The 25,422-nt window shown below is 37.6% G+C and overlaps 1 protein-coding gene across 1 annotated transcript in view; it reads left to right on the forward strand.

Annotated features, from left to right (window-relative positions):
* Positions 1 to 24,593, forward strand: part of LOC104909952 (protein eyes shut homolog) — a 43,521-nt gene extending 18,928 nt beyond the window's left edge. Inside the window, exons 6-8 of the mRNA XM_010707848.3 lie at positions 2,360 to 2,532; positions 14,417 to 14,578; positions 23,395 to 24,593. Of these exons, the coding sequence (XP_010706150.1) occupies positions 2,360 to 2,532; positions 14,417 to 14,578; positions 23,395 to 24,593 (1,534 nt within the window). The remainder of the gene's footprint in view (positions 1 to 2,359; positions 2,533 to 14,416; positions 14,579 to 23,394) is intronic.
* The last annotated feature ends 829 nt before the right edge of the window (positions 24,594 to 25,422 follow it).

Consider the following 25,422-nt stretch of genomic DNA (forward strand, 5'->3'; position numbering starts at 1 on the left):
TCTTGCGTTTTTCAGCAGAATTTACCTCTGTTCTTAAATCATCTGTGTTCCTCCGTAAAGCATTGTCCTCAATTTGAGTTCAGACATTTTTGTCCTGAAATGAGATTTCCTCAGAAGTTTTTCTTGCTGCGTTGAACTATTTTTATGTCTTGCTTCCATCACTCTGTCAGAAAGTGAGCAGTGCCATTAAGCTGTAGATTCAGTTTCTAGAGGGAAAATGCTTTGATTTAAATAAAAGCAGTAATATACAGCATTAAACTTTACATTCTGGCCAGCATCTGAGCAAAGCTACATTGTTTAACGAATTAAGAGGAAATATTTGAATAATAAAGTAAAGAATTTTATGTTCAAGAAACAATATCCTCCACTATTTCATTTATAGCACGAAATTATACACAACAAAAAATTGTTTCTCCAAAAGTAATGTCTCCTATTTATTTCCATGAAAACTACGACATATACAAAGAGCTTAATAGTACTATTTGATAGAGAAAATTTCCTGCTACAAAACACTATTTTTCAACATAGCCACCACCGTTATCTATGCATTTTCACTGGCAATGAACAAGAGTCTGCATGCCATGCTCATAAAAATCTGCATGGCTGTCCAAATCATGGCTTATGTTTCATGTTGCTGTCACCACTGCTGAAACATACCACCCAATGCCTCACTGTGCACACATCCACTGTTTGGTCTCCATAAATGTTCAGCAAGCATCAGTGAATATCAGTGGGTGCAATTTTTTCCACATGGAGGAATTCTGTTACATACACATCTTTGCTTCCGTGTCAAACTCCATTTGCTCAGACTGCCCCTCTGCTGCCATCTGTCACACAACAACAGTGTAATGGAATATTGGTGGGAAGGTTAAACCTCTGCTGCCATAGCACAAATTTCTGCCTCTGATGTTGTGGGCTAACATAATAAAATAGGAGGCATTCCTTTCAGGGCAGCTCACATACATCTAACAAGATATTTTATGAAGTGTTATGGTTATTCCATGTTCCTGAAGTGAGAGAGAAAGTGTGTTTTCTCTATACTTTGAAAAGAACATCATACATCATGGGTAGGTTTGGGTTTGCTGAATGTAAGCCTGTACTGGCACTTTAGGTACCCTTGAGTAGGCCACTTGTCCTTCAGCTGCATCTTTGAACAGCTCAGGATTTATGTAAGTTTTCTGTCGTATGTCTGAGACACGTGTGGATTTCTCAGTATTCTATAGCATTTCAAATGGCACTAGCAGCCTGGGCTCAGGAAATTAAATCCTATCTTCATATGGTACAGTGATAACCCATGAAATAAGCTGGTTTTTTATTATTAGATTGGATTTCATTCAAAACAAATTTCAATGCAAGGATAGAATCAATTTTCAGTGAAAGGACATGCTTTTATAGTTTGTAAGAAGAAAAGGCATTTCTGTATTTATTTTGTTTTAGATCAGTGAGATATGACAGCCTTATATATGACAGATATGACTTTTGCAGCGAATTACTGTACTCTTTGTTTAAATACCATTAATTTTATTCCAATCTTAATTTTTTTCACACTCCACTTTTGCCTTATAACATGAAGATAAACTGTATTTCATAATGCTCTAGTTTCCCAGTGCCTTTGTTTAAAGTCACTTTTATTAAGAGATCTCCTCTATTACTCAGCATCTTTAAGATCCAATACATGGGAAACTGAAGAAATATACCCAGAAATCTCCAGTAGCTTGGGCTGGCCTGGTATGGCCAATACAAGCCTTTATGAACCTGACTACTGTCCTTCTGGACCAGTAGTCAGAGGCCAGATGGGATACCCCAGCGAGCGTTAGTTGGCACTAAACATCTGCCTCATCTCTGTTGGCCTAACTCATTAGGCAAATTAATTGAGCCTCTCATCTCCATTGAATAGATACTCATCTTAAATGTGGACACCTGCTCTCAGGTGCACCTTCACAGATTTAGGTGTGTGAATCTGCAGGGTTGAATCCCTGGTTTACTGATATAAGGAAATTTGTTTGATTTGACACTTTGCACTTTGACTCATCCTAGTTTATGCAACCAAAGCTTTCTTGAGTTATTTGTGGAGCAAAACACTGTAAAAATCCACAAGTATTATTGTTTCTTGTGGATATTGAGACAATAATTCAAATATTAAAAATAATGTGTTCTGTATTATATACAGTTTTCTTGCAATAAGACATCAAAAAAGATAAATGATAAGCTTTGTTACTATGTTCTTTTGTTAGCTGTTTTGGAGCAGAAGATTAAATATAGGCACACAAGGTTTGAAAATCTTCATTACTTTGTTACTGAAATATTGATTTCTTTTGGTAATAATGCTGCATTCTTTCCTTTCACTTCACCACCATAGTTGTGACTGTCTGGCTGGATGGAAAGGTGCATTTTGCACAGAAATGGTGACAGTATGTGATCCAGAGCATGATCCTCCACATCTGTGCAAGCAAGGCGGTACCTGTGTGCCATTGCCTAATGGCTACATGTGTCACTGTCCTCTAGGAACAAGTGGTACCTATTGTGAACAAGGTATGTCAAGTGAATAGCATGCTGTACATAGAGTTGCTTGATAATAATGTCCAGGCAGATAAAAAACATTGCATATGAATGCAATGTGAAATAAATTCACACAGTACAAAACAGATTTTATTTAATAAAGTAAGTGGTGCTCTTTTCTATTAAAAAAACAAGTCATTTAAAACTATGAAATATTAGATATTGCTTTCTGACTTCGCTTATTTTCATCACCTTTTTTTCCCTCTTTTTTTTGTTTGTTTTTGTTTGATTTTTTGTTTGTTTTTTTTTGTTTGTTTTCTTTTTGTTTTTTTTCCAAATTAACCAAACTCAGAGACAGCTAGGCATTGTTGGGTACATTGTTGGAGGGGACAGGACGCATTCCAGAGCAATGTTAAAAAGATTCTTTCCTTAATTCAATTCCCAAGCTCACCTTAATGAAGTACATTGAGACATATACTTAAGAGATCAGAAGTACACCAGAAACTCTAAGCATCTGGGATCTTATCCAACCTCCACTGAAATTAGTGGAAAGGCAGCTGTTCACTTCACTAGGTATTCGATAGGGATGCTCAGAATGTTTCCTGTTATATCCCTGTGATAATCTTCAGTTGTCTGCTCTCCCTGGTTTTCTTTCAGTGTATCACCATTGAAATGTGTCCTCAATCTGCCTTTTGTCTCTTACACTTACTTATAGGAATTCTTTATCAAGATGTTTTCTTCTATAAGAAATTGTACAAATGAGTATCCAACTCTGTGGGTACACAAGTGCTACACGTTCAGGGACTTTTCCTCTAAGAGTGTGAAGTGCTTCTGTGTGCAAAGAGGTGTAGTAAGAGTTGCATCTTCTATTCTGAAGGTTCAGGCTTTTAGGTTCAAGATAGTATTGCAGAAATGTAAATTTCTTTCAAAATGCTCTCTTCACATCTTTTGAAGAACTCTGGTTACTGTTAAATAGCTCCCATTTCAATCTGCCTGCCAAGGTCCAGCCACTCTTGTTGTTGTATCCATAGTGCAAGCTTCAAACACAAAATTGAGTTGAACTGTTTCTGACTTGATGTTTAGTCCTCACCCATTGATACGGTTTAAAAATCCCATTAAAGACAGCATTTGCTGTCTGTAGGCCGAAATCAAAGAGAATATAGCTTCTGGTTTCTAAAATTTTTAATCCATGGCCACAATAGCTTAAAAGAAGATTGTCATTCTCTTAGTAATTCCTTCACCTGGTAAGCACACTGCATGATGTCCAGTTTTTTGGCTTGCTTGGGCCACAATGAGTGAAGAGGAATTGTCTTCGACTACACATAAAATATATAATAGAGTTGATGTATATAAGTAACAGAACTTATTTGTAGATACATGTTAAAACAAAAAAGAGTAACAGAAACATAAAACAAGTGGGTTGGGTACATATGCAATCAGAGGGTTCCTCTCTGTTTTATTTAAAAGCTTTCTTTATGCAAATAGGGTCTGTTGGTCCTCAATAAACTCTTTGCCCTGCATTTAACCTTACTCTGGCAGAGTAATTAATTATCATGAGATTTTTCGAAGCCCATTTTGCACTTTTAGTGGATAGCAAATTGCTAAAAAAACAGCTGTTTATCAAGATTGAACATCTTATCTCTGGATTTATGGTGGTTACTGGAGCCAAAAGAAAAGGAGACAGAGAGGAATGAATGGCCCAAGGGACCAGAAGAGAATGGAGGGAAATTGAATGATGGAGACTAATGAATGTGCACAAAAGAAGGAAAGAAGTATGAGAAAAGGACAGAAGAGATTTATGAGGGGAAAAAAAGAAAAAAAAAATCAGAGGAGAATAACAAAGAGTAAGAACAAATGCAGGTTTTACAAATAATAGCAACTGGAAAATACAGTATAATGATGTGGATTGCACAGCAATAGATCAGGTGAAATGACTAAACAGAGCAGTAGAGCTAGAACCACAATAATGAGAGATAGTACTCTGACTTCAGAAGTTAGAGGTAAATAAATATTGACAGACAGAAATAAAATAATAACCCGCCTAACAAGCATTTAAAATATATATTGGTTCTTTATGAAAATACTCACATGAGAGATGAAACACCCTCTAACTACTATCTCCTGAATCATAGTCATAGAATCATAGAATAAGGTTCAAATTGGATATTAAGAGAAGATTCTTCACTGGGAGGGTGGTCAAACACTGGAACAGGCTCCTTCACCCCAAGCTTGCTAGAGTTCAAGAAACATTTGGACAATGCTTACAGAAATATAATCTGATTTTTTTGGTGGTCCTGTATGGAGCCAAGAATTGGAGTCAATAATCTTTGTGGGTCCTTCCAATTTGGGATATTCTTTGATTCTATGATTCTAGGGCACTGGTCAGACAGGACAATAATTGGCTACAGAACTGGTGTAAGTGATAGAGTTTTGGATTTTGTGACCCTGGGATCAGCATCTGCTTGGGAGATTGCTTGTACCTCACAAAGAGGAACAAAGATGTTTTTGTTGATGGCCTCATAAGGAAGGCAGTAAACTAGAAGTAAATGGAGATGGAGACGGTAAATAGAAAGTTCTGTGAAAGAGTGATGCAAAGCAGTGCACAAAGGATGTGGCATGTAGTGTTAGGGAGGAATCACAAAATCAGCAAAAGAGGGATTAAATAAGGTCACTTCCAGCATTTGCTGTTTAGCCAGGAAATACCCACAAGCCATCATTATGGAGAAATCCTCCAAACACTTTCTAGGAGCACAACACGTTGGAATGCTTTTCTCAAGTATCTGGCAAGTAATGCATGCAATATGGGGGACAAACAAGATGAGTTTGAGATGTGCATATGTTTGGAAGGTGATGCTTTTATTGGGATCACAGAGATGGGGTGGGATGGCTCCAATGACTGCAGTGTTGTAATGGAAGGATACAGGCTCTTTAGGAAAGACAGGCAGGGAAGATGAGGAGTGGTGTTGCCTTCTGTGTTGATGACCGACTGGAGTGCATGAAGCTCTGCCTGGGGACGGATGAGGAGCTGGCCAAGACTCTATGAGTTATTATTACATTAGGCTAGAAGATATTACAGTAGATGTTTGCCCCAGGATACCTGACCACAGAGACAGCAGATAAAGTCCTGTAAAAGCAGATAGGAACAGCTTCACATTCATAAGCCCAGGTCTTCAGGGGAATTTCAACCACCCCGATACCTGCTGGAGGGACAACACAGAAGGGTACAAGAAATCCAGGGGGTTCTTGGAATGCACTGATGATAACTTCTTTCTCCAAGTGATAGAAGAGCCAACAAGGGGAGGTGCTATGCAGAATCTTGTTCTCATTAACAAGTTTGGGCTTTTGGGGAATGTGAGGATCCTTGGCCTCTGCTACCTTGACAATGACATGGTGGAGTTCAAAATCCTTAGGACAGTGAGGAGGTGCATAAGAAGCTTACAGCTCTGGACTTCAGGAGAGAAGGTTTTGACCTTCTCAAGGATCTCCTTAATAAAGTATCCTAAGATAAAGCCCTCGATGGAAGAGAGGCCCAAGAAAGCTGATTCAAGGATCACCTCCTCAAGCCAAGTATTCCATCCTAACATACTTATTATTGATAATGGCTCTCTGCGTTTATATTTCACTCTTTACTAAATTGCACCTCAGCTGTTTATTCCTCATATATCAACAGTGACCCTCTGTGAGTCTTATTAATCCTGTCTCGAGTAGTGGCCAATAATGAAGGTTTTGTCAGAGAAAAGATTAATACAGCAACTGTATATGACATCTCCCTGAAGTAGTCTTCTAGTATCAAAAGAAATTTGAGCTCCTATTTCTTTATTTTTTATTTTCTTTTCATGTTTTTAATAAAACAAATATCTCATCTTGACATAAACACTATCAAATAAGGTAGTAGAAAACGTCAACAAAAATTAATTTGGAATCATCTTTCTTTGTAAGCTAGAATTCCACTAGATACTAAGCATATGAAATTTATATCCTATATAATTTACTTGGTTTTGTCGAGGAATTAAGATCTGTAATTTCAGAGGAGTTAATTGAAAGATTTCACAGAACTGATAATATTCTCTTTTAAGGGGACAGCAATGTAATATTTGAAAGATTCTGTAGATGGCAGCATTGGTAAAGAATTGCAATAGCTAAAATAAGCAGTTTTCATCTCATTTCTGTGAATTTTAAATTACTCAGCAATTCTCTTCTTAGCAAGGAAGCTTTGGGTACTGTTAAACAGTTGCTGATCAATTCGCATGTATATCGACAACACTAATTTTAAGTGGACTTACTGAAACTGCCACATTCAAATTTAAAGGGTTGTTTGTATCATATACTTCTACAACATCAATTAAAATAAATTCTCTTGACTTCAAAGCATCATACTAGAATGCTACTACCATTTAAACAAAGAAATAAGAGTAAAATAGATTTATTCTACTACACCTCATCTTCTGAATTCCACAGCTGCGTTCTGCACAGCTCTTGAAAGGAAAGGAAATGCAAAAGAAATATTTATTGTTCTTATTCACAGTTTAATAGGATACTTATCAAGCAGTAAAACAATTTCCTTGATGAACAAACGAAAATTTCCCTTGTTAGTGTTTACCAGTTGAAGTAAATTTTCTAGACATTCTGATGTCAAATTCCATTGTTCAATACAAAAATGCAGCACTATTTTGCAAACACCCAAGAACCCAATTGTAAAATAACTAAAGAGAATTCTGTCTCTATTTCATCTTCATCGCCACAAAGGAGGAATAAAATGGAAGAAACTGGCTTTAGAATACTGCTTACTATAAAGATCTTTCTACATAGCCTAGAATATTTCTTAATGTATATTTAATGTTATCGAAAGAAATATTAATTCACAGTGTGATTTAGCTCAACTAGGGAACTTAGTATAAACACATGCATGATCTGCTTGATTTATCTGACAGTGTAATTAGACTTACTGGTGTTACATACAAACTATTTTAATATTACTGTGTTTCAATTTTTAACCATTTTAAGGACAACCACAGGCACTTACTAGCTTGTTAAGTCATCGAGATCAAAATCAGAAAAATCTGAACTTTCTGATTTGTCAGTAATAGTAAAGCTAACGCTGGCCATAGACACAAGTATATATGTGTTTGTAATATTTAACTGTATAGTTCAAACTATGAAGTAGAATACACTAAGTTGTGTATTTAAATGTGTCCTGGATTAATCATATCCAAACCCTAGTGGAAACTATTCTTGAGAAGGAAGTGATCTACAGTACAAAAGTAATGCCACTAAATCAGCCAAGAGTAATGTGATAGTACAATAAAAATTCAGTTATGCAGCTATGATTCCTGCAAGATACCCAGAGTAGTACAAACAAAGTGTAGCCAGCTAACTACATAACAGGATGGCTCTGGAATTATTTTCAGACTTCCTCAGCAAGAATGAATGATTAGCTGAAAATACGATAAGCACCTTAATCTGTGGAAGTGTTCAGAGATAGAAACTGTGACAAGGGTAGAACATTTCCTATAAACATGACACCTACATTTGAGTATCTGCATGTCCATTCTATGATTAGCTTAGTTACCATAATTAGTTGATGAACATCTAGTCAGCTGAGGAAATGGTGCTATTTAGCTGCTCAGAAATTTGTCTAAAGGCAGATACTTAGTGTTGCTTGAGATGCTCTGGCATTTGAATGTGTATCCAAAAGCGTCCAATTAGGGTTCACTGGTATGCTATAAGACCTATTGGACATTTATGCCATTCTGGAATGGCACAGGAAAGTAAGGCAAAAGTGGCTGTGAAATAGCAATGGGTGTCTATGTTTAGGAAACCAAATGGAACCTTGGAGGAGGATGCTCCAGATTGAGCAGAATGACTTGTAGGCTTGGTTGATAGCAATCTGTTATCAACTAAATCTAGTTCAAGATATGATTAAGTGAAGATCTCAGTTTGGAAACAGGCTCATAAAGCTTTAGATATTTTGTTCTTTATCAATTACTTTATCAGGCTGCACTGAGACACAGTGCTGCTTAATACCCTAGTCTTTAGTCATTAGACAACTGAAGGCTTCCACCGCAGAAATGGTTCCATTGGAGGACTCTCAAACTGGGTGTTTCTTCTTGCAAGTTTAATCTTGAAAGCATCTTCAGAGCTTCACAGTGTCTGGAGGAAGCTTGGTATCAAAGCTAGGCATGGCTTAAACATGTGTAGCTCTTGCTTTCATCACATATCTAGTGATCGGGCATTCACTTTCATTGTCAAACAAATGCTTGAAACCATATCTCTAAAAACATAGTACCACTGAGCTATTGGGTATGTAAGGTTTTCTTTCTTTTTCTTTTTTTTTTTTTTTTGTACCTGCCCTATTGCATCTAAATGTTTTTTTCATTAATCCCCTATGGCCTCTAATCTCTTGTAGGAAAATTTTCTATAACCACTGAAATGCAGTACAGTATAGTTTGCTGGCCCCCTTAGCTTATTCTAAAGCACTCCTCTCTTACTATGTATCATATGGAAGTCTACAGAAAACCAGGGGTTTCTTTGGGGATTTAACCCTATGCTTCCAGATGTTACTTTCTAACTAGACACATAGTTAGGGAGCAGTAGAGATTACAACTCCACTGCAACAAATATAACTGCAGACTTCACTTATAAAATTGCCATCTCTTGTTCAGTGTTGTTGAGAATAATGATTACCTCAGTCATCTCTTCAGAGACAAGGCTTACTAATGGCTGCAGGTCCGGCAAAATTTGTGAATTTGTTTTTCTAACTCTTATATTAGAGTTGTGCTAGTAATCAGTACTTTTTGTGAACATGATCTAATTCCTGTTAATGCACTAAAAGTGGAAGTTAAACTGTTTGGGGTTTTTTTGGTACATGAATTAGTTTGTTGGCTATGTATATGTTAGCTCCTCAAAAATTAAATGAACAGTGATAACTGAAAAGAAAAACACATTTCAGTTTAGATAAATTACAATTTTTTTATTTTTTTTTTACTTCATTCAAATAGCTACACAAAGGAAAGAGAGAAAGAAAGATAGAAAGACAGAGAAGGAAGGATCAGTAATCTTTCAGCTGCAACCTTAAACAAATAGCAGCTCAAGATGAAGTACAGCCACACTTGTTTATTTGCAAAATGAAAATAAAAGTGCCTGGTCAAGCTTCTCACTCTATTAAGGAATCAGAACATCGAACATCTGTTACTTTAAAGGTTTCAGTCAACTGTTTAATGCCAATGAAGTGCTAGTGCTGCACTCTATATGCCAGGTTCCTGAGTGCATCCTTCCTCTACTTCCTGGTGGTTTGTCTTCTTGGTATCAGACCTCCTAGAGGTGTCCAGCCTCGAAGGCAGCTCTGCTAAGAAGCCTCAGCAGGAGTATCCTTCCACTTTGCTCAGGAATAGCTTTTAAATAGAGGCTCTTGCTCTTGATCTCTGGTTGAACTGCAGCAGCACAACATCCATGCCTTACCTTGTAGTGGGCCGTGTTGATCTGGACCTGGACCCCAATTCCAGGCTGACTTATGGCCTTGACCTTAGCTCTGCCTCATCAATCTGGCCCAGCCTGGATCTGGAATCCAGAGCTGACCAGGACTGCTCCTCCAGATCTTTCCTGCTCACCTCACTTGGGGCTTACAGACCTCACCCTGGCTGGTGAGGCCTCAGTTTTGATAGCCATGTTATCACTCCAGACTCTCACTGCTCCCTGACAGCAAGCCTGACTTTTAAAGGTACTAAAACAAAATAAATACTGAAGCAAAAATTATGGTGTGATCAGGACAGTATATTTATGTTGATAAGTGATAGATTGCTATGAAAAATCTTGTTTGGATTATTTAGTTGCAAAAGGAGAATGAAGAAAAACAAACTAGTATGGCAAACGAGTATAGCTGATATAGCGTTGGCCTTGCCAAACCCAAGGCAAGCATTCATTCATCTTGGCTTGTCACAAGGACATTCATCTCCTCAAAGAAAGCTATCATGCTGGTTGTTCATAATTTAGCCTTGTCAATATCTTGTCCTTTATGTGCTTTGATATTGCATTTAGAAAGATTTTTCTCCGTTATAGTTGCTAAGCGAAATGAGGTTGACTAGGCAAAAAGTCCCTGTATCATCTTTCTTGCCTTTGTTAGAGAATGTGATGTTTTTCTTTCCATGAATCATGAGGAATCTCTTGTAATCACTGTGATCTTTCAAAGCTTATCAATTGCAAGAAGCATTGTGGTGTTATTGGACTTCTCAGGGATATTTCCAAGCAATTCCCTGCCCTTGCTTGCCCAATTGACTGACATGCTCCCATATTCTTCCCCTGCCACAGAGTATGTTTCACTTCCCCAGGCTTTGCTACCAGACTCAGGGACCTTACCAGTTCTAAAAGGCAAACAAGGCTTTGAGTATTTTGGCTTATTCCATGTCTTATGTCAGTAGGTCCCTACTCCATTGAGGAGTGGCTTCACATTTTCCTTAGTCTTCTTGTTGAAAGTCTTTCTTGTTTTCCTCCATAACCCATGCCAGTTTCTATTCCTGCAGACTCCTAATTCCTGTTACAGGTGTTACAGCACCTGTTACGCTCAGGTGCTGGCTCTGTAATCCTGTTGGGTAGCCCATCCCTGCTTTCACATCCTCTGTGCTTTCTTCTTGATGTTTTATCTCACTTTTTCATGTTGATGGTTACATCTTCTGCTGCAGAACTTCTTCATGGACTGTATGACAGAATGTACTTGCTGTAAGTTTTGAGGCAGCAAGCTGCATGAATAAGTTATCACAGTGTAATTCCTGAGGCAATAGGTTGGGATGTGTACAAGCACTTCTTCGATGGTGGGAACTGAGCTGCAAGAATAACCTAAAACCTTTGTTCATAACAGCAGTTCCTTAGGACAGATGAGCATGGTTACTTCAGGGAGAGCAGCAGGAGGGACACCAAATGGATTGGATGGAAACAAATGCAAACTTCAACAACAGTACTTGCAGAAACTTGCTGTGTCTTCCTATAGCCCTAGTTGATCTGAAGGGATTTAGAGTTCAATTCTGTTGGTGTTATTCAGAGATGCATAGCTTCATTGAATGCCAGTACTCAGTTTCAAGAAGTGGTCTGATACAGAACAAAAAGGTTTGCTTAATTGCCTGTTGTGCTTACATATACCATGCAGTGCTGACTGCAATAGCGAGTAATACAAAAGTTACACAGTAGAGGTCCTACAGATTTAGCTTACTGAACTGGCGAAGGCATCCATTTATCTCAGTTGTTTTAGCAGAGTTTCTCTGGAGCAATTGTGGTGTGCAAGTTTTGCCAAACTTCTTATTTTCTTATCTTAGGGGGAAAGGTTTTTGCCAAGAAAACAAAGCTGAAGTATCATCTCAGCTTTTGACTTAACATGTTAGTTTTGAACTTGTCTGCCATAAAAGCAAATAGAAAATCTTAAATTGTCTTAGCTTTCAGCTTACAAGCTTGTCTATTTATAGATGCAGCGTTGCAAAAAAAATGAGATTTTATTCTGATCATCACTGTATGCAGTAGAATTCCAGCCTTTGGTTTTGAGACTTTTCCCTTGCATGTCAAGTCAGATCCTTTTTCATGCATTCAGTCAATATTTACAGGATCTACAGGATAATTCACATGCAAATTAAAAGTTATTCTGATACTTTCTGTAGTTAGTCTTGTTGCAAAATATGTTGTTCTCTGACATTTGTCCAGATAGTTTTATTGAGAATAGCAACATTTTTTAGCAAAATGGAAATAAAATATCTACATCTTTCAAGTTTATAAAGTAAGCTTTAGTAATAAAGTATATTCAATTGAGTATTTTACTTGATATCCATCAGGATAGTGATACTGCTTTTCTAAGGCATTTTGGCATTTGTTGCTGAGGTTTTTTAATATTGCTTGCAATAAATACATGAATTTAATTCACTCTGATTGATACTATAAAATCACTTTTTTTCATCTTTGTTCTCCCTCTGCTCCATGGCTTTTTATCATGCCAGTCATCATTCCATATACCCGCTAATGATAAGCAATATAGCATTTCACCTGCTGCATTTTGCTTTCACACTAATTGTTGTCCATGCTTCCTTCATAAGCTGTAAAGAATTAACTACACTACCAAAGTAAAACTGAATCTGCCATGAAGACCTGAAGATGCCTCATTGTATACTCCGCTTAGTCTGACCTCATAAGCAACAACATATTTCAGTATAAGATTGACTGTGCTGTGGCACATTTATTCCATATGTTAGTCTTGCTGTGCAAAAAAATTGGTAGAAGACTGATTGACTGCTGCAGAAAGCAATAGTGTCTATGAACAAAATGAATTATTATTTCAGAGTGATTTTTAAACATGAAGCCCAATGTATGGAGTGAATCTTTAACTGCTACTGGAGAATACTGTCTCTTATCAAATAAAAAAAAAAAATACAAGCACATAAAAATGTATGAAAATTACTAAGTTTTGTTTTGTCTTTTGTAACTGATAGTGCTTTTAAAATTTTAATGGTATACATTGAATCACTTAATCTGCTTAACAAATTTTGTTAATATTTATCTTACTCAGTAATTGCTGCTGTTAGGACAGTATTTTTAGTACTATCATTTTTAAGTATAGATACCAGAAAATTCACATTTCTGACAAAATTTATTACTAAGGACATTGTGTAGCCTTGATATCATAACTGCTATTCGATGCATAAAATGGGAGTGGTTTGTAAATGCAAGGTGTTTGTGTGAGAACGTGTGTGTAGGTTTAGTAGCAGATCTTCAGAAGTTCTGTTTGAATCATTAGGCCATTTCATAAATCCACTATAATCAGTTTTACAAAGGTTGAAACTTTTAGACTTAACTGAGATTGCATGATTTTAAATCTATGCACATTCCTTGGAAGTATTAGCTGTAACCGAGGGGGAAAAATAACTAAAAGGCCAGCTGTGTGGTTACTTTCTGAGGCATCATCAAGTACTGACAACAGACGAGAGATCTGAATCCTGCATAATGGTGCATCTGTCTGCTGGAAACAATCCACCAGGAACACCTTGAATCCTGTTCTGAGGGAGGCTGTATGACAAACAGACAAATTACGTCTTGCAGCGTGCTACCTGTATACCAGTCTAACAATTAAGGCCCATCTGTGATAGGCAGTTCAGGGTGCAACTGGATGAGAATTGAATTCAGAGGCAGATGCTATGGAGAAAAATTAAATATGGAAAAATAACACAAGCAAGTTTCTATAAAAGTTCTAGGAAATCTGCAGCATCAAAATGAGAAAAGATGTTGGTCTTTCAGACAAGAAGGAACACAGGTTTTCAGTGGAAAAACTGTGAGAAAAGTGTGGGGCAGCGCTTACTGTTCATACATTTAGTACTGCTGTTAACTAAATAGTGAAAAGAGCTTATCAAACAAAGATCTGAAAGTACTCTGCACATCTGAATAGCTTGACTATTGTGGTCACCACTACTGTTGCGGTGTTCCACTAAGCCACAAATACAGGAAGCTAACAACCACACAATAATAATAAATTAGTTTAGAGGAGCTTCTTCTTCTCCAGGCTGAACAGACTCAGCTCTTTTTGCCTGCATAGTAAATAAATGACTGTTTATTTTGACTCTCACAAAAGTACTTTTGCTTAAACTTTTAAAAAATGTAAAAATAACACTTGCATTTCTATGTAAATGAACACTAATCAGATCACATTTTGTTTGCATGAAAACTGCAAGTTAGATTGTCAATGAAAATAGGGCACCCAGAAAACAAAATGGCATTCACCTGTTGTTACGTGACTTTTATTCTGCATCTTCTTTTTAGTCTTCAGGAAGGAAAGAACTGGAAGTATATGTCAGCATATGTGAACTACACAGAATATCTGTAGGCAACTAGTGTGACAATGATGCAGTATTCTCAAGTATCTTTCATAAGAAGACATTTCCTTCTATATTTTCAGATATTTCCATTAGTGATCCATCTTTCCGAAGTAACGAATCATCATGGATGTCATTTGCACCCTTTTACATCCGACATAAGACCCATATCAAACTTCAGTTTCAGCCTCTTTCTCCAGATGGTATCCTGTTTTACACTGCACAGCGTTTGGGTACTCAGTCAGGTAAGGATACTCCCAGTTTGCTAGAATTATATACCCAGTTGCTTTTCTGAAAAAGCAGCACAAGTCTTATGAAGAGTGACTGAGGAAACTGGGACTGTTTAGTCTGGAGGAGGCTCAGGGGAGACCTTATTACTCCCTACAACTACCTGAAAGGTTGTGGCGAGGTAGAAGTCAGCCTCTTCTACTAGCGATGAGGCTAGAGGGAATGTCTTGAAGTTGCACCAGAGGAGCTTAAGGTTGGATTTTAGGAAAAGTTTCTTCTTCAAAAGAGTGGTCAGGCACTGGAATGGGCCACCCAGGGAGGAGGAGGAGTCACCGTTCCTTGGGGGTGTTCAAAGAATGTTTAGATGTTGTACTGAGGGACATGGTTTAGTGGGCAATATTGTTGGTAGGTGGATGGTTGGACTTGGTGATCTTGGAGGCCTTTTCCAACATTAGTCATATTATGAATTCTGTGAAGTGATGGAGATGTTAAGACCCTGTAACTCATTGTGAATAATCATGTTCATGAGAACAAACACATATAAGAAAATTTTAGATGAGTCCAAAGCCAACAAGGATTTAACAAAGTTGATTCAACAAATCATTTTCTCCTGAAAAGCAATTGTAGCCAGATCTTCAACAGGTGTTTACTGGTTCTGCTTCCATAGTTGTAGTGCAGCTGCACTAGGATTCACAAGCTGAGAGTTTGGCCCAGTAGTTTAGAATGAACAAAACTAAAGCAATATAAAAACAGATCAAACTGAAAATATGCAAAAGCGAGCTGTGAAAGAGCACTAAGGTTCATCAGACGTTTAACTATTTCTTCTATAATACTGAAAAGTTTGCTGGCGCACTATGCAAAAAAAAATCAAAGTTCTGCATTTTCCAGATATACAGAGTGAAAAACAAATGTAAATAAAAGATTTCCACTGTTTATAAATGTCTTTTGAATTTTACTGAGCAAACATTCCTAAAACTTCATGTCAAAAATGTAATTTACCGACCAGTGCAGATATATTTTAAAATTTGGTCTTTTAGATGTAAATTTTCTGCATTATATTTTATTAATGTATCTCATCTTTATATTGCATTTATGTAATGTTTTGCATGTTTTTAAACAGAAGCATCACAAATCGTTCATAATGTGATGTGAGAGCAAATGCTCCGTTGTATTAAGCAGAATGTTATGCCACAACGGGGCTTTGTGTGATAAAAAAGTATGCAACTATTGATCATATATTTTTTTATTTCTTCATTCAAGGCCCAGAGCCTTGAGGCAATTGAATTAGCATCCTCAGGTGTGCATATATATGAAAACATATACCCAATTTACCACCTTCCTATTCTATGCACACCTGTTTTGGCAGGCTGCTATTAGGTAAGGTTGATAATATATCATAAAGTGCTGGTTTGTCTTGTTCCAATTACAACTGCATACAAAGAAGCAGCTTTAAAGAAAAATAGATGGCACATCTGTAATATAAATACATTTATTTTCAAAGAACTCTGTCTTCTACAATGAATCTTTTATAATTCTATCACTCACAGGCCAAATTCTGAGACTCTCAGTGCATAGTTGTCTCCTGTGTAAACTAAATCATTACATGGGCCATGAAAAATAGATGAGAAAAAAAGGATCTCTTTCAAAAGAACCCTGGAATAGTCAGAGGTCATGGAAGCAGCTAGCATATAAAGAAATTAAATATCTCTTTGGCAGCATCAAAGAGAGAGCTCAGCCTGTTTAACTTGGGCCAGGAGTGGTTTAGCATCTGCGTGCCCCCATTCTATTGCCCTTCAGGAACATTTAGTTTGTGCAGAAAAGTATATTTTCTTAAAATCACTCTCTAGAACCGTATGAATTTCATTTCAAAACAAAAATGTCTTCTGTAGAGTCATTTACTTTCTTTACACATTTTTTTCACTGCCCCAAAGTTTTAAAAGATTTAGGAAAAGCTAATCGTGTGGCCCTTGATATTTGCCTTAATCTAATCCTGTCAAATCCAGACAGAATTAGGCTGATGAAAGACTCAGAAGTATTCTTAGCAGCCAACAGATGTGAAAGAGCTTTCTGGTGGGGATTAGTTTACAAAGCACTTTGTATAAATCCTTTTCTTCTGTGCAGTTATGTAAGATTTAATAAACTGATTGTCCAAACCACAAGATCTTTTTCTAAATTTCTTAATAGGGAATAATTAGAATATTTTTCTTCCTTTTTCTACTTCTTTTTCCTTCTTTCCTTTCTTTTCTTTTCTATTTTTATCCTTCTTTATTCTTTTCCTTTTCCTTTCATTTCCTTTCCTTTTTTGTTGTTTTTTTTTTTCTCCTTTTTTCCTCTTTTCTCACTCAACAAAGTCTGCTTTGTAAAAGAAAGGAGATCTGACTACGCAGCTGATTTAGGAATGATACTGAGTTGCAGCATGTCACACTGACCCGGTGTGAATAGTACACTGGGACTTTTCCTGCAAGGGACTTCAAGGGCATATATTCTCATCAGAAAAATGCATTAGTAGTTAAAGAACTAACCACCAGTCTCTCCTTGAAATATTTCCTTCTTGTTTTGTTCTTTTCAAAAAATATTACACGCATCTCTAGAAAAGGGTGGATAGTGTCTTTACTCAAAACTTGATCTTCTGATTCTAGTCTCCACTCTTCTAACAAAGTGATTACTTCAACATACCCATTTAAAGCACTGGATAAATTATCATAAATAGAAGACATCTCACCAATCTGTTAGCAGAAGTTCCCATAATTCTGTCAGTCATGGGCCTTCTTGCTTTGACAACTGTTTCTTGACTCAGTACTAATATTAATATTATTAATAACTAACTAATTTCTGCAGTTCTTAAGAAAGTTGTTCCAAAGTCTAGCAATATTTTAAATAGATAGTTGTTAATAATAAGATGGGAAGTGGGGAGAGCAAAGCAGGCAAGGCAAGGAAAAGGAAAAAGGAAAAAGGAAGAAGTGAAGGTCCAGAATAAGTGAACTGTATGTGCATATTTTAGTTTGGAAACTTGCAGATAGGAAGACAAAGAGCTTTTTCCCCTGCTTTGATTACTTGTTGTATGCCAGCAAGGTAAATACATGGAAGATGTAGATAGCTGTATGTGCTGCTTCTGAGTGATATCTCTGCAAATAATACAGCATTTGGACTTCAGCTAAGTGTCAGTAGAAGGCCAGCCCACTTTACATTTTGCAAGTACAATGTGTCCCATTTCTACTAATGAAGGTGCCAGAGCCCCATTTAATAGCTTTTAATTCATCTGGATGCCCAGCAGATGCTTGAAGAGTGTATAATTTAGTCATTTACATGGAAACCACTCTGCATACTCAAAGACCTTGGCACTCTGGGTAAAAAACATAGAACATTCATTTTTCATTAAGTCATACCACTACTGAAGCTTTATATTTGTTCATAAAAGTGAAATATGCTGCAGACTGCCTACACAACTCAAGAGTTGAGGCCAAGGAGCTGGAAAGGTTCTGTGATGAGATGAGAAAGAACAGTTATGCTGGGTGACTAAGAAGGAAGTCAGGTTAATAAACAGAATAGGGTGACTCACACTAAATTTAATACTCAACATTTGCAACAACAGTGCTGTCTCCTTTTATCAGGATATGCTACCTGCCTGGTCTGAAAAACCTCAATTCCTGATATTTAAGGCATTTCATTTTAAGAACCTAAACTAAGAGAAAGTGAGTATGGTGTGTGATGTCTACATCATTTCCTAAGACATTTTTATGGTGAAAATTCAATCATGCTATTGGACTAAAATCCTTTGAAAATACTCAGAATTGCTGGAATACTTAGACAAAGAAGAGTAGAAAAGTATCTTACAATGGCTAGGTTGGCTGTTGGTGTCCATGTTTCTGTAGCCAACAGGGGCATAATTTCTGCTTTTTATCTGATTTTAAGGTGGTTCACATAGACTAAATTAGCAGTCTATGAAGCAGAATTATTCACATGCTTATGTGATAGAACAGTCATTCCCATTGTCCTTATGTCTGTTGTATATGAGGACTCATAGCCAGCTGTAGCGGAAATGCAAAGTCCCAGCTTGAATCAGCAATTGAGCACCTGGTGGAAAGGCAGGGCCAAACCAGGGGAGCTCAGGTGCATGCAATGCTGCTGAGTGACCAGGGGTGGAGCCAGGATCCACCTCTTCCCTGACCTCATGTAAGGGTTGGTAGAGGAGGTAAGAGTGCCTTGCTGGAGGTCCTGCCTGAGACCTTTTAAGGGTGAGTAGATTTTCTTCCTTTTATTCTATATCTCTGGCTGCTACGTTTGGGGTCATCCTCACTTGCTGTAGCCTAGAACTTTGCTACCCTGCTATCATTGTTGGGCTTTCCATTGCATCATAGCATTACAGCATTGTATTATAGCTTTATACAACCAAAGCAAAAAAGAACCAAGCAAACTGAGATTGCTCAACAAAGGTGACTTGTGCTAGCTGCTGAAATATGCTAGTGTGACGTGTGAAAGTGAAACAGAAAAATATCTTCATTAAGAACAGCATTTTTGAAATGCGAGACTGAAAAGTTTAGCTTACAAAGAGAAAATAGCCCACTCCTTGTGGATGAATGAACATCATGGTATCTGAAGGTTGCTCTGGATCCTGTCTGCGTCCCTCTGCTCTGGGATGGTGCTCCAAGCAGACGTAGAATATACCGACTGACGTGGAGACTTTTATCTGAATCAAGAGATTAGTGGTCTTGGCTTGATACTTGTTCTCAGACTTGCATATTCCATGAAATATAGCTCTGAACAGGGAGTATAATAATTTTCTAATAATCCATAAAAGTTTATATGTATGTGGAGTAATTCCTATAAAGGAATGTCTAGACATTAAGGGCACTGTGCTATGGTCATCACTAGGTTCAAGTTACAAGAGATGCAAGAAGCTGCTGTAACCTGTCATCTGACTGATGCTTAGCTGTGTGCATGCAGGGATATGACAAAAGACAGTGTCGAACTAACAAGCTCATGAAGCCAACAAGAGTAAAAACTTCAACCTTACTGAGGCTGGTAACTAGTAGCAGAGACTGCAGAAGGGTGGGAATCATGCTCATCTCTTCTCTGTCCTTTGTTCCTGTATGAAGCCTCTTTCTAGCCCTCCCTCTTTTGCTTTTCCTTCCCTCCATAGCTCTGGGACTCACAGTGCCAGTGATCAGTTAATAATAAGATGGGAAGTGGGGAGGGCAGAGCAGGCAAGGCAAGACAAAGGAGAAAGGAAAAGGTAAATGTTCCTGAAATAGAAGGTGGAAAGAGAGGGGTAAGAAACAGTGTTCCCTCATATCACAACCATGCAAACTGGCATTCTTGCCCTCAATTAGGGGAAACAAAGCAATACAAGTCACAGACTGAGGGCAGCAAACAGAAATGCTGCATTAGAGATCTGAAGGAATTAAGACCACAAGTGTTCTGCAACCATTGACTGGAGCTCTTGAGAATTGTACCCTCCAGATACTGATGAAGCACTGAGATCATTGAAGCCTCTGTTCCCAGCAGAAAATCATGCTGTGGAGGCTTCTGCTCAAGAATGAAGGAAGTGTCAGATGTCTTAGGAGTCTCGGCAAAGAAGCCTAGATCTTCAGTACTACAAAAACTTATCAGTGAGTTTCTGACAAGCAAGGAGTCATCTCTCTATTTGCATCTCTCTATTGCTGAGGCACATGACAACTGCATGAAAAAGGTAGATGTCACTGAAATGATTGAAAGGATGCTTTGGAAACCTCTTCAGCCTTAAAAAAACATTGGGAAATCCTCTTTACTCTTAATGGAGTGACAACCCCTCATGTAAGAGCTCAGACTTAAATCTGTCTGCATACGTTAATTTACAGTGAAGTATAGGAATAAATTCATATACTCTGATAAGAGAGGCTTTGCTTCATTCACGTACGTATGGAGCAGAAGGGTGGACTTTGAGTCATGGTGGGGAAGACACCCTAAAAGAGAAGAGCTAAAAATACCACCTGTGATTCCCTACCCTTGGTCAGTCAGCCCAGTGTCCCCTGATAGTACATTCAGTCCTTCTAGGAAATGCATCATCATTAGGCAGATTTGGTAGTGAATTCTGCTACTGAAGAGATCTTTGGCCAATGCTGCTGTGCAAACTTAATCCTATCATAGCATTTTGCACACTGAAATCCTTCTGCATGCATATGATATCTCAGAGTGAGGCACTGCTAGCAAGCATTCCTAATATACAGCCTTGACACATTACTATGTAGATGAGTTTCCTGTGGTGACCTGATACTGCTTAAGCATACTCCCCACTTAAGATAGGGATAAAGAGAGACACCTGCTTGTTTAGATAGAGGCTGAACATGAAAGAGCATTGCTACTGTCTGGGAGAGTTTAAAACCTGCCTGTGTGACTCTAACCTACTTACAGATTTACATACTTACTCATAGTAGAAGTTGAATATTTTTGTGATGCATTCAGAGTCTGTCATAAGAAGTCACATAAGTAGATGCAACTGTGGATAATCCAGATATCACAGCCGTAGCTGGACAAACCTATGTGAGACTTCTCATTAACTCCTAGATTTAGCAACTGGCTGCTTAGGACACAGTTGACTTGGCCTCTGGGAACTTGGATATTGAACATGGAGCGGGCAAGACTTGAACACCTTCATGATGAAACCCTGAAAATCAAAATGAAGTAAGGTTGATATCTATTATGGGGTGCTCACTTCCTCTATGGAAAAGAGAAAATATTCACTTTAAAGTGGAGCAACTTTGACTGTCATTAATTTGGTGACAATTCTGAATTTGGTATGCAAGTAAAAGTGTTTGAAACCCAGTTTCTTGCTTGAGGCAACACCTGCAACAAAAACCTCTTCCATTTTTTAATTTTGTTGTTCTGTTTTCCTAAACTGGGAAGATGATGGGGCAAGGTATATCAGAACAGAACTGAAAGCTGTAATTGTCAAAAATTCTGTCCAGCACCCAGGGTCCTGCATGTTGTTTCAGGCTACAGTTGAACTTAAAGAGCCTATTTCCAAAGATGTAAACTTATTGAGACAGATTGTCTTACAGTCTCCAACAGGTTGTGCAAAGGCTTGAATGCACAGCAAAATGATGAATGTAAGTGCCTACCTCAGGAGTCTCTGCTCTTTTGTGATAATACTAATAAATAGTCATACTAGATTAGATACTAATCTGAAAAGGTGGAAGCAAAATTGTGTCTTGTCTTGTATTTTCTAGAAAGTAGGAACCAGCCCTGAAGTCTAGTCCTGGAAAAACCATAGATGTCTTCACCTTTCCACTTAAAAAAGCAAGCTTCTTCAGGTCTTTGGCCCCAGCTAGTGTTTTATGGGATGAATTGGGATAATGCTTAACCTAAAACAGTTGCAACTACTTTGCTTCGTGTTGTTCCATACTAAGACTGCTGAGAGAGGAAATTCAGTGGTCAGGATGCTTTCTATTCATTTAAAATGGTGATGCAAGCCTTAAAATGGCATAAGCCCACACAAACTTCAGCTGTGCAACTCATCCCTCAGAGATAGGGCAGATCAACAGTTCCCTTGTTGAAAATGTCAAATGTCAAAGTGAAAAGTAACCAAGACAAGCCCATAGTTTACCTCCAGGAAAACCTTATATTCCAGCCCTAAAATATTTTCAGACATTTGTCCCTACGCAGTACCTGAACTTCATGGAGAAATACTGAGCTGAACTCCGGGATCAGCATGCGCATCATAAAGTTTGTACTAAAAGTGCTGTTCTCCAAAGGCTAAGATGACAAATCGTCATCTGAAAAGGACAAAACACAACCTGAGAAGTAGCACAGTGCCCTGAGAACTTTGGAGGGAGATGGAGGTAGAAAGTTGTTTTTGTTTTTTTTTTTTCTTTCTTTTTTTTTTTCTGTTCTCAAGTAGCATAAGTGAGTTACTTGTATCTGAAGAGAGGTCTCAAACCTGTGTTAAACAATCCAGAATGCTCAGCTTACACTAAAAGCGGATGCAGTAACACAGATCTGCTTCAGCAGTAATGTAGAGCTCCAAAGTTAACTACAGTACATTAGCAGCAGGCAGCAATAGCTTTGCATCAGAGTTACTGTGGTTAACTTAAGCCTGCTGAAACTGTGTAAACCACTCTCCTCTAATGTCATCTCAGACAGACGACTGTCACAGTGCATAGCTATCAAAAACTTCCTTGTAGGCCAGGAGGTCTTGAAGAAGTTCCAACTTCTCCAGCTCTTGATTACAAGACAGGTGAGCAATCAGCAACAAAAGCAAATGTCATTAATTTTACAAACAGGTCCACCCTTAAGAATGTTGAATCTTTAAGGAAGTTGTACTTTCCACTTCATTGGGAAATTACATAAAAATCTAACTTTTAGTGATAACTACAAGGAGGGAAAGTATATGTGAATTTAATAAGCTTATTTATCAATTTAGTTAGTTAGTTAGCTTTCCTTTAAAAAAAAAAAAAAACCACACTAATTTCCGAGGGCAAACATTTACAAGTTAGAAAATGCACTTTCACACCCTGCTGCTCTCCTCTTCTGCCTCTGTTGTCTTTCCCTGTTGGAGTCTATCTCTGCCCTTCATACCTTCCTTTCAGCTCCTGCTTCCTAAACATTCCCAGATATTTTCCTTCATGCTTATAATAGTTCAAAGCCTTTTATATTGCCTGTAAGGCCAAAAACACCACTAGTACATGAAAAGACACTTCAGCCTAACACTTCCTGCTATGGCAGCCTCCAGAAGAATGATGCTGTAGAGCTACTAGAAATAAGTTATGGAATTGAGAAATGCAGGCATGAAAGCATCAGGATTATTCTTCAGCATGCTGCCTCTGAAAGTAAGTTTATTTCATACTTTTTTCTACAGGTGACTTTCTATGTATATCATTAGTAAATGGATTTATACAGCTACGCTACAATCTTGGAGACAAAACAATTGTTCTACAGGCTATTCAGAAGGTCCATGCTGATGGACAGACCTGGCATGTACTCAGAGTAGGAAGAGTTGGTAATGAAGGCTACCTGGATCTGGATGGCATCAATGTTACCCATACAGCCAGTGCTGGGATGAATGTGCTGGACACGCACACAGATTTTTATGTTGGAGGGGTATCTTCTCTAAATCTTGTGAATTCAATGGCAACAGAAAATGAACCCACAGGTTTCAGTGGCTGTATACGAGAGATTGTTATAAATGACAAAGAACTGAAGCTGACTGCGACGGATCCCAAAGGTGGAGCTAATATTGGTGACTGTGACGGAACAGCCTGTGGATATTCAGTATGCAAAAATAATGGAACGTGTCAAGTTGAAAGCTCGGGCTTTTCTTGTTCCTGCCCACAAGGATGGATAGGGAACACATGTGAAGAATCTATTCACTGCTCACAGAACAGATGTAGGTCTCAAGCTCTCTGTATTCCCCAGCCCACTTTGCTTTCATACACCTGTGTATGTGCACTAGGCTGGTCAGGTAAGCACTGTGACAGCAAAATCAGCTTTTTCACAGCAAAGTTTGTTGGTAATTCCTACATCAAATACATAGATCCCCTTTATGAAAAAAGAGACCTTCAGTACAGCCGTATTTCTTTAAACTTTACTACCAATCAAATTGAGGGCTTAATGGTGTGGCTGGGAAAAGCTGAAGATGAAGACAATGATTTCCTTGCCATTGGCCTCGCCAATGGAGCATTAAAAGTTGTGATTAATCTTGGAGAAAGAATCTCTGTTCCAATGATTCATAGCAAAGATTTCACCTGTTCTGATGAAAGATGGCATTTTGTTACCGTAATTCAAAATCAAACGTGTGTGAAGGTGTATCTTGATGAGGAGCTAATTATTTTTGAAGATATCGATCCACACAGAAAATACACTGCTTTAAACTATGGTGGAATTTGTTATTTTGGTGGATTTGAAATTGGCAGAGAAGTCCGTATAGTCACTGTAGGGCTCTTTCAGAAGGAATTCATTGGTAAAATGAAAGACATTGCACTCTTCCAAGATTCTAAAAAGATTCAGCTCATGAAAGGAGAAGGCTATAATGTTCATACTGGAGATCATAGAAATTAATTGAAGAACTAATTAAGATTCCTTAAAAGTGATACATTTCATTTTTGTACTGCCTCTTGTATTAAACTGACAATCTAGAATTTGTGAACCAAAATAAATGAAATTGTTTGTAATTTTTTTTCTGTTTTAATGATAGGTATTAATAACATACTTAAAATGTGGCCAGAATTTTTAATTTACTCCTATTTATATATACTCTTTAGTATTTATTTTAAAATAATGAAGTCTGATTTTTTTATTTATTTATTTTCAGTAAGCTGGGGCTAGTTTTGTACTTTGCAGATGGATGGTTGTCAATCTAGTATTGTTTGTGAACAAGGACAACTTAGTTTTGGAGAAAAAGCTACATTTCATTAGTATGCACAGCTTCTCTTTTCTAATATTGCAGTTTTATGATTAAGAGTAACATCTGACATTTGTAGGTGGAAAAAACGTATATCTATCTGGGGCTAAATGTGCATGTTTATAAAAATAACATCATTTGTATTCACTTAGTAAGTCCACAGAGACTCTATTCCAGGTAATGAAGTTGCTCTCCCTACCTTCTGAGTTGCTATCCATTACATTATGTAAAAAAGCAAAACTTGATACTGTTTTCATGCTAAAATATTATGTTTAAAATCATTCTCTTTTAGAGGCAAAAAAAGGTATTTCAATTACTGAGCAGAAAAACAAGCTTATGTACACTCAGGCAAAAAAATAGTCTACTGTTTCTCTCCACCAGGGGTCTCCCACGTTTGACCATAAATAATGTCTCAGCTGGAATCTGGGACAGTTGGCAGTCTGCCTACAAGTAAACTTCTCTTACTAACAGCTTTTTTGTCAAGCA

This window comes from Meleagris gallopavo, chromosome 2 (assembly GCF_000146605.3).
Source record: "Meleagris gallopavo isolate NT-WF06-2002-E0010 breed Aviagen turkey brand Nicholas breeding stock chromosome 2, Turkey_5.1, whole genome shotgun sequence".
Taxonomy (NCBI): domain Eukaryota; kingdom Metazoa; phylum Chordata; class Aves; order Galliformes; family Phasianidae; genus Meleagris; species Meleagris gallopavo.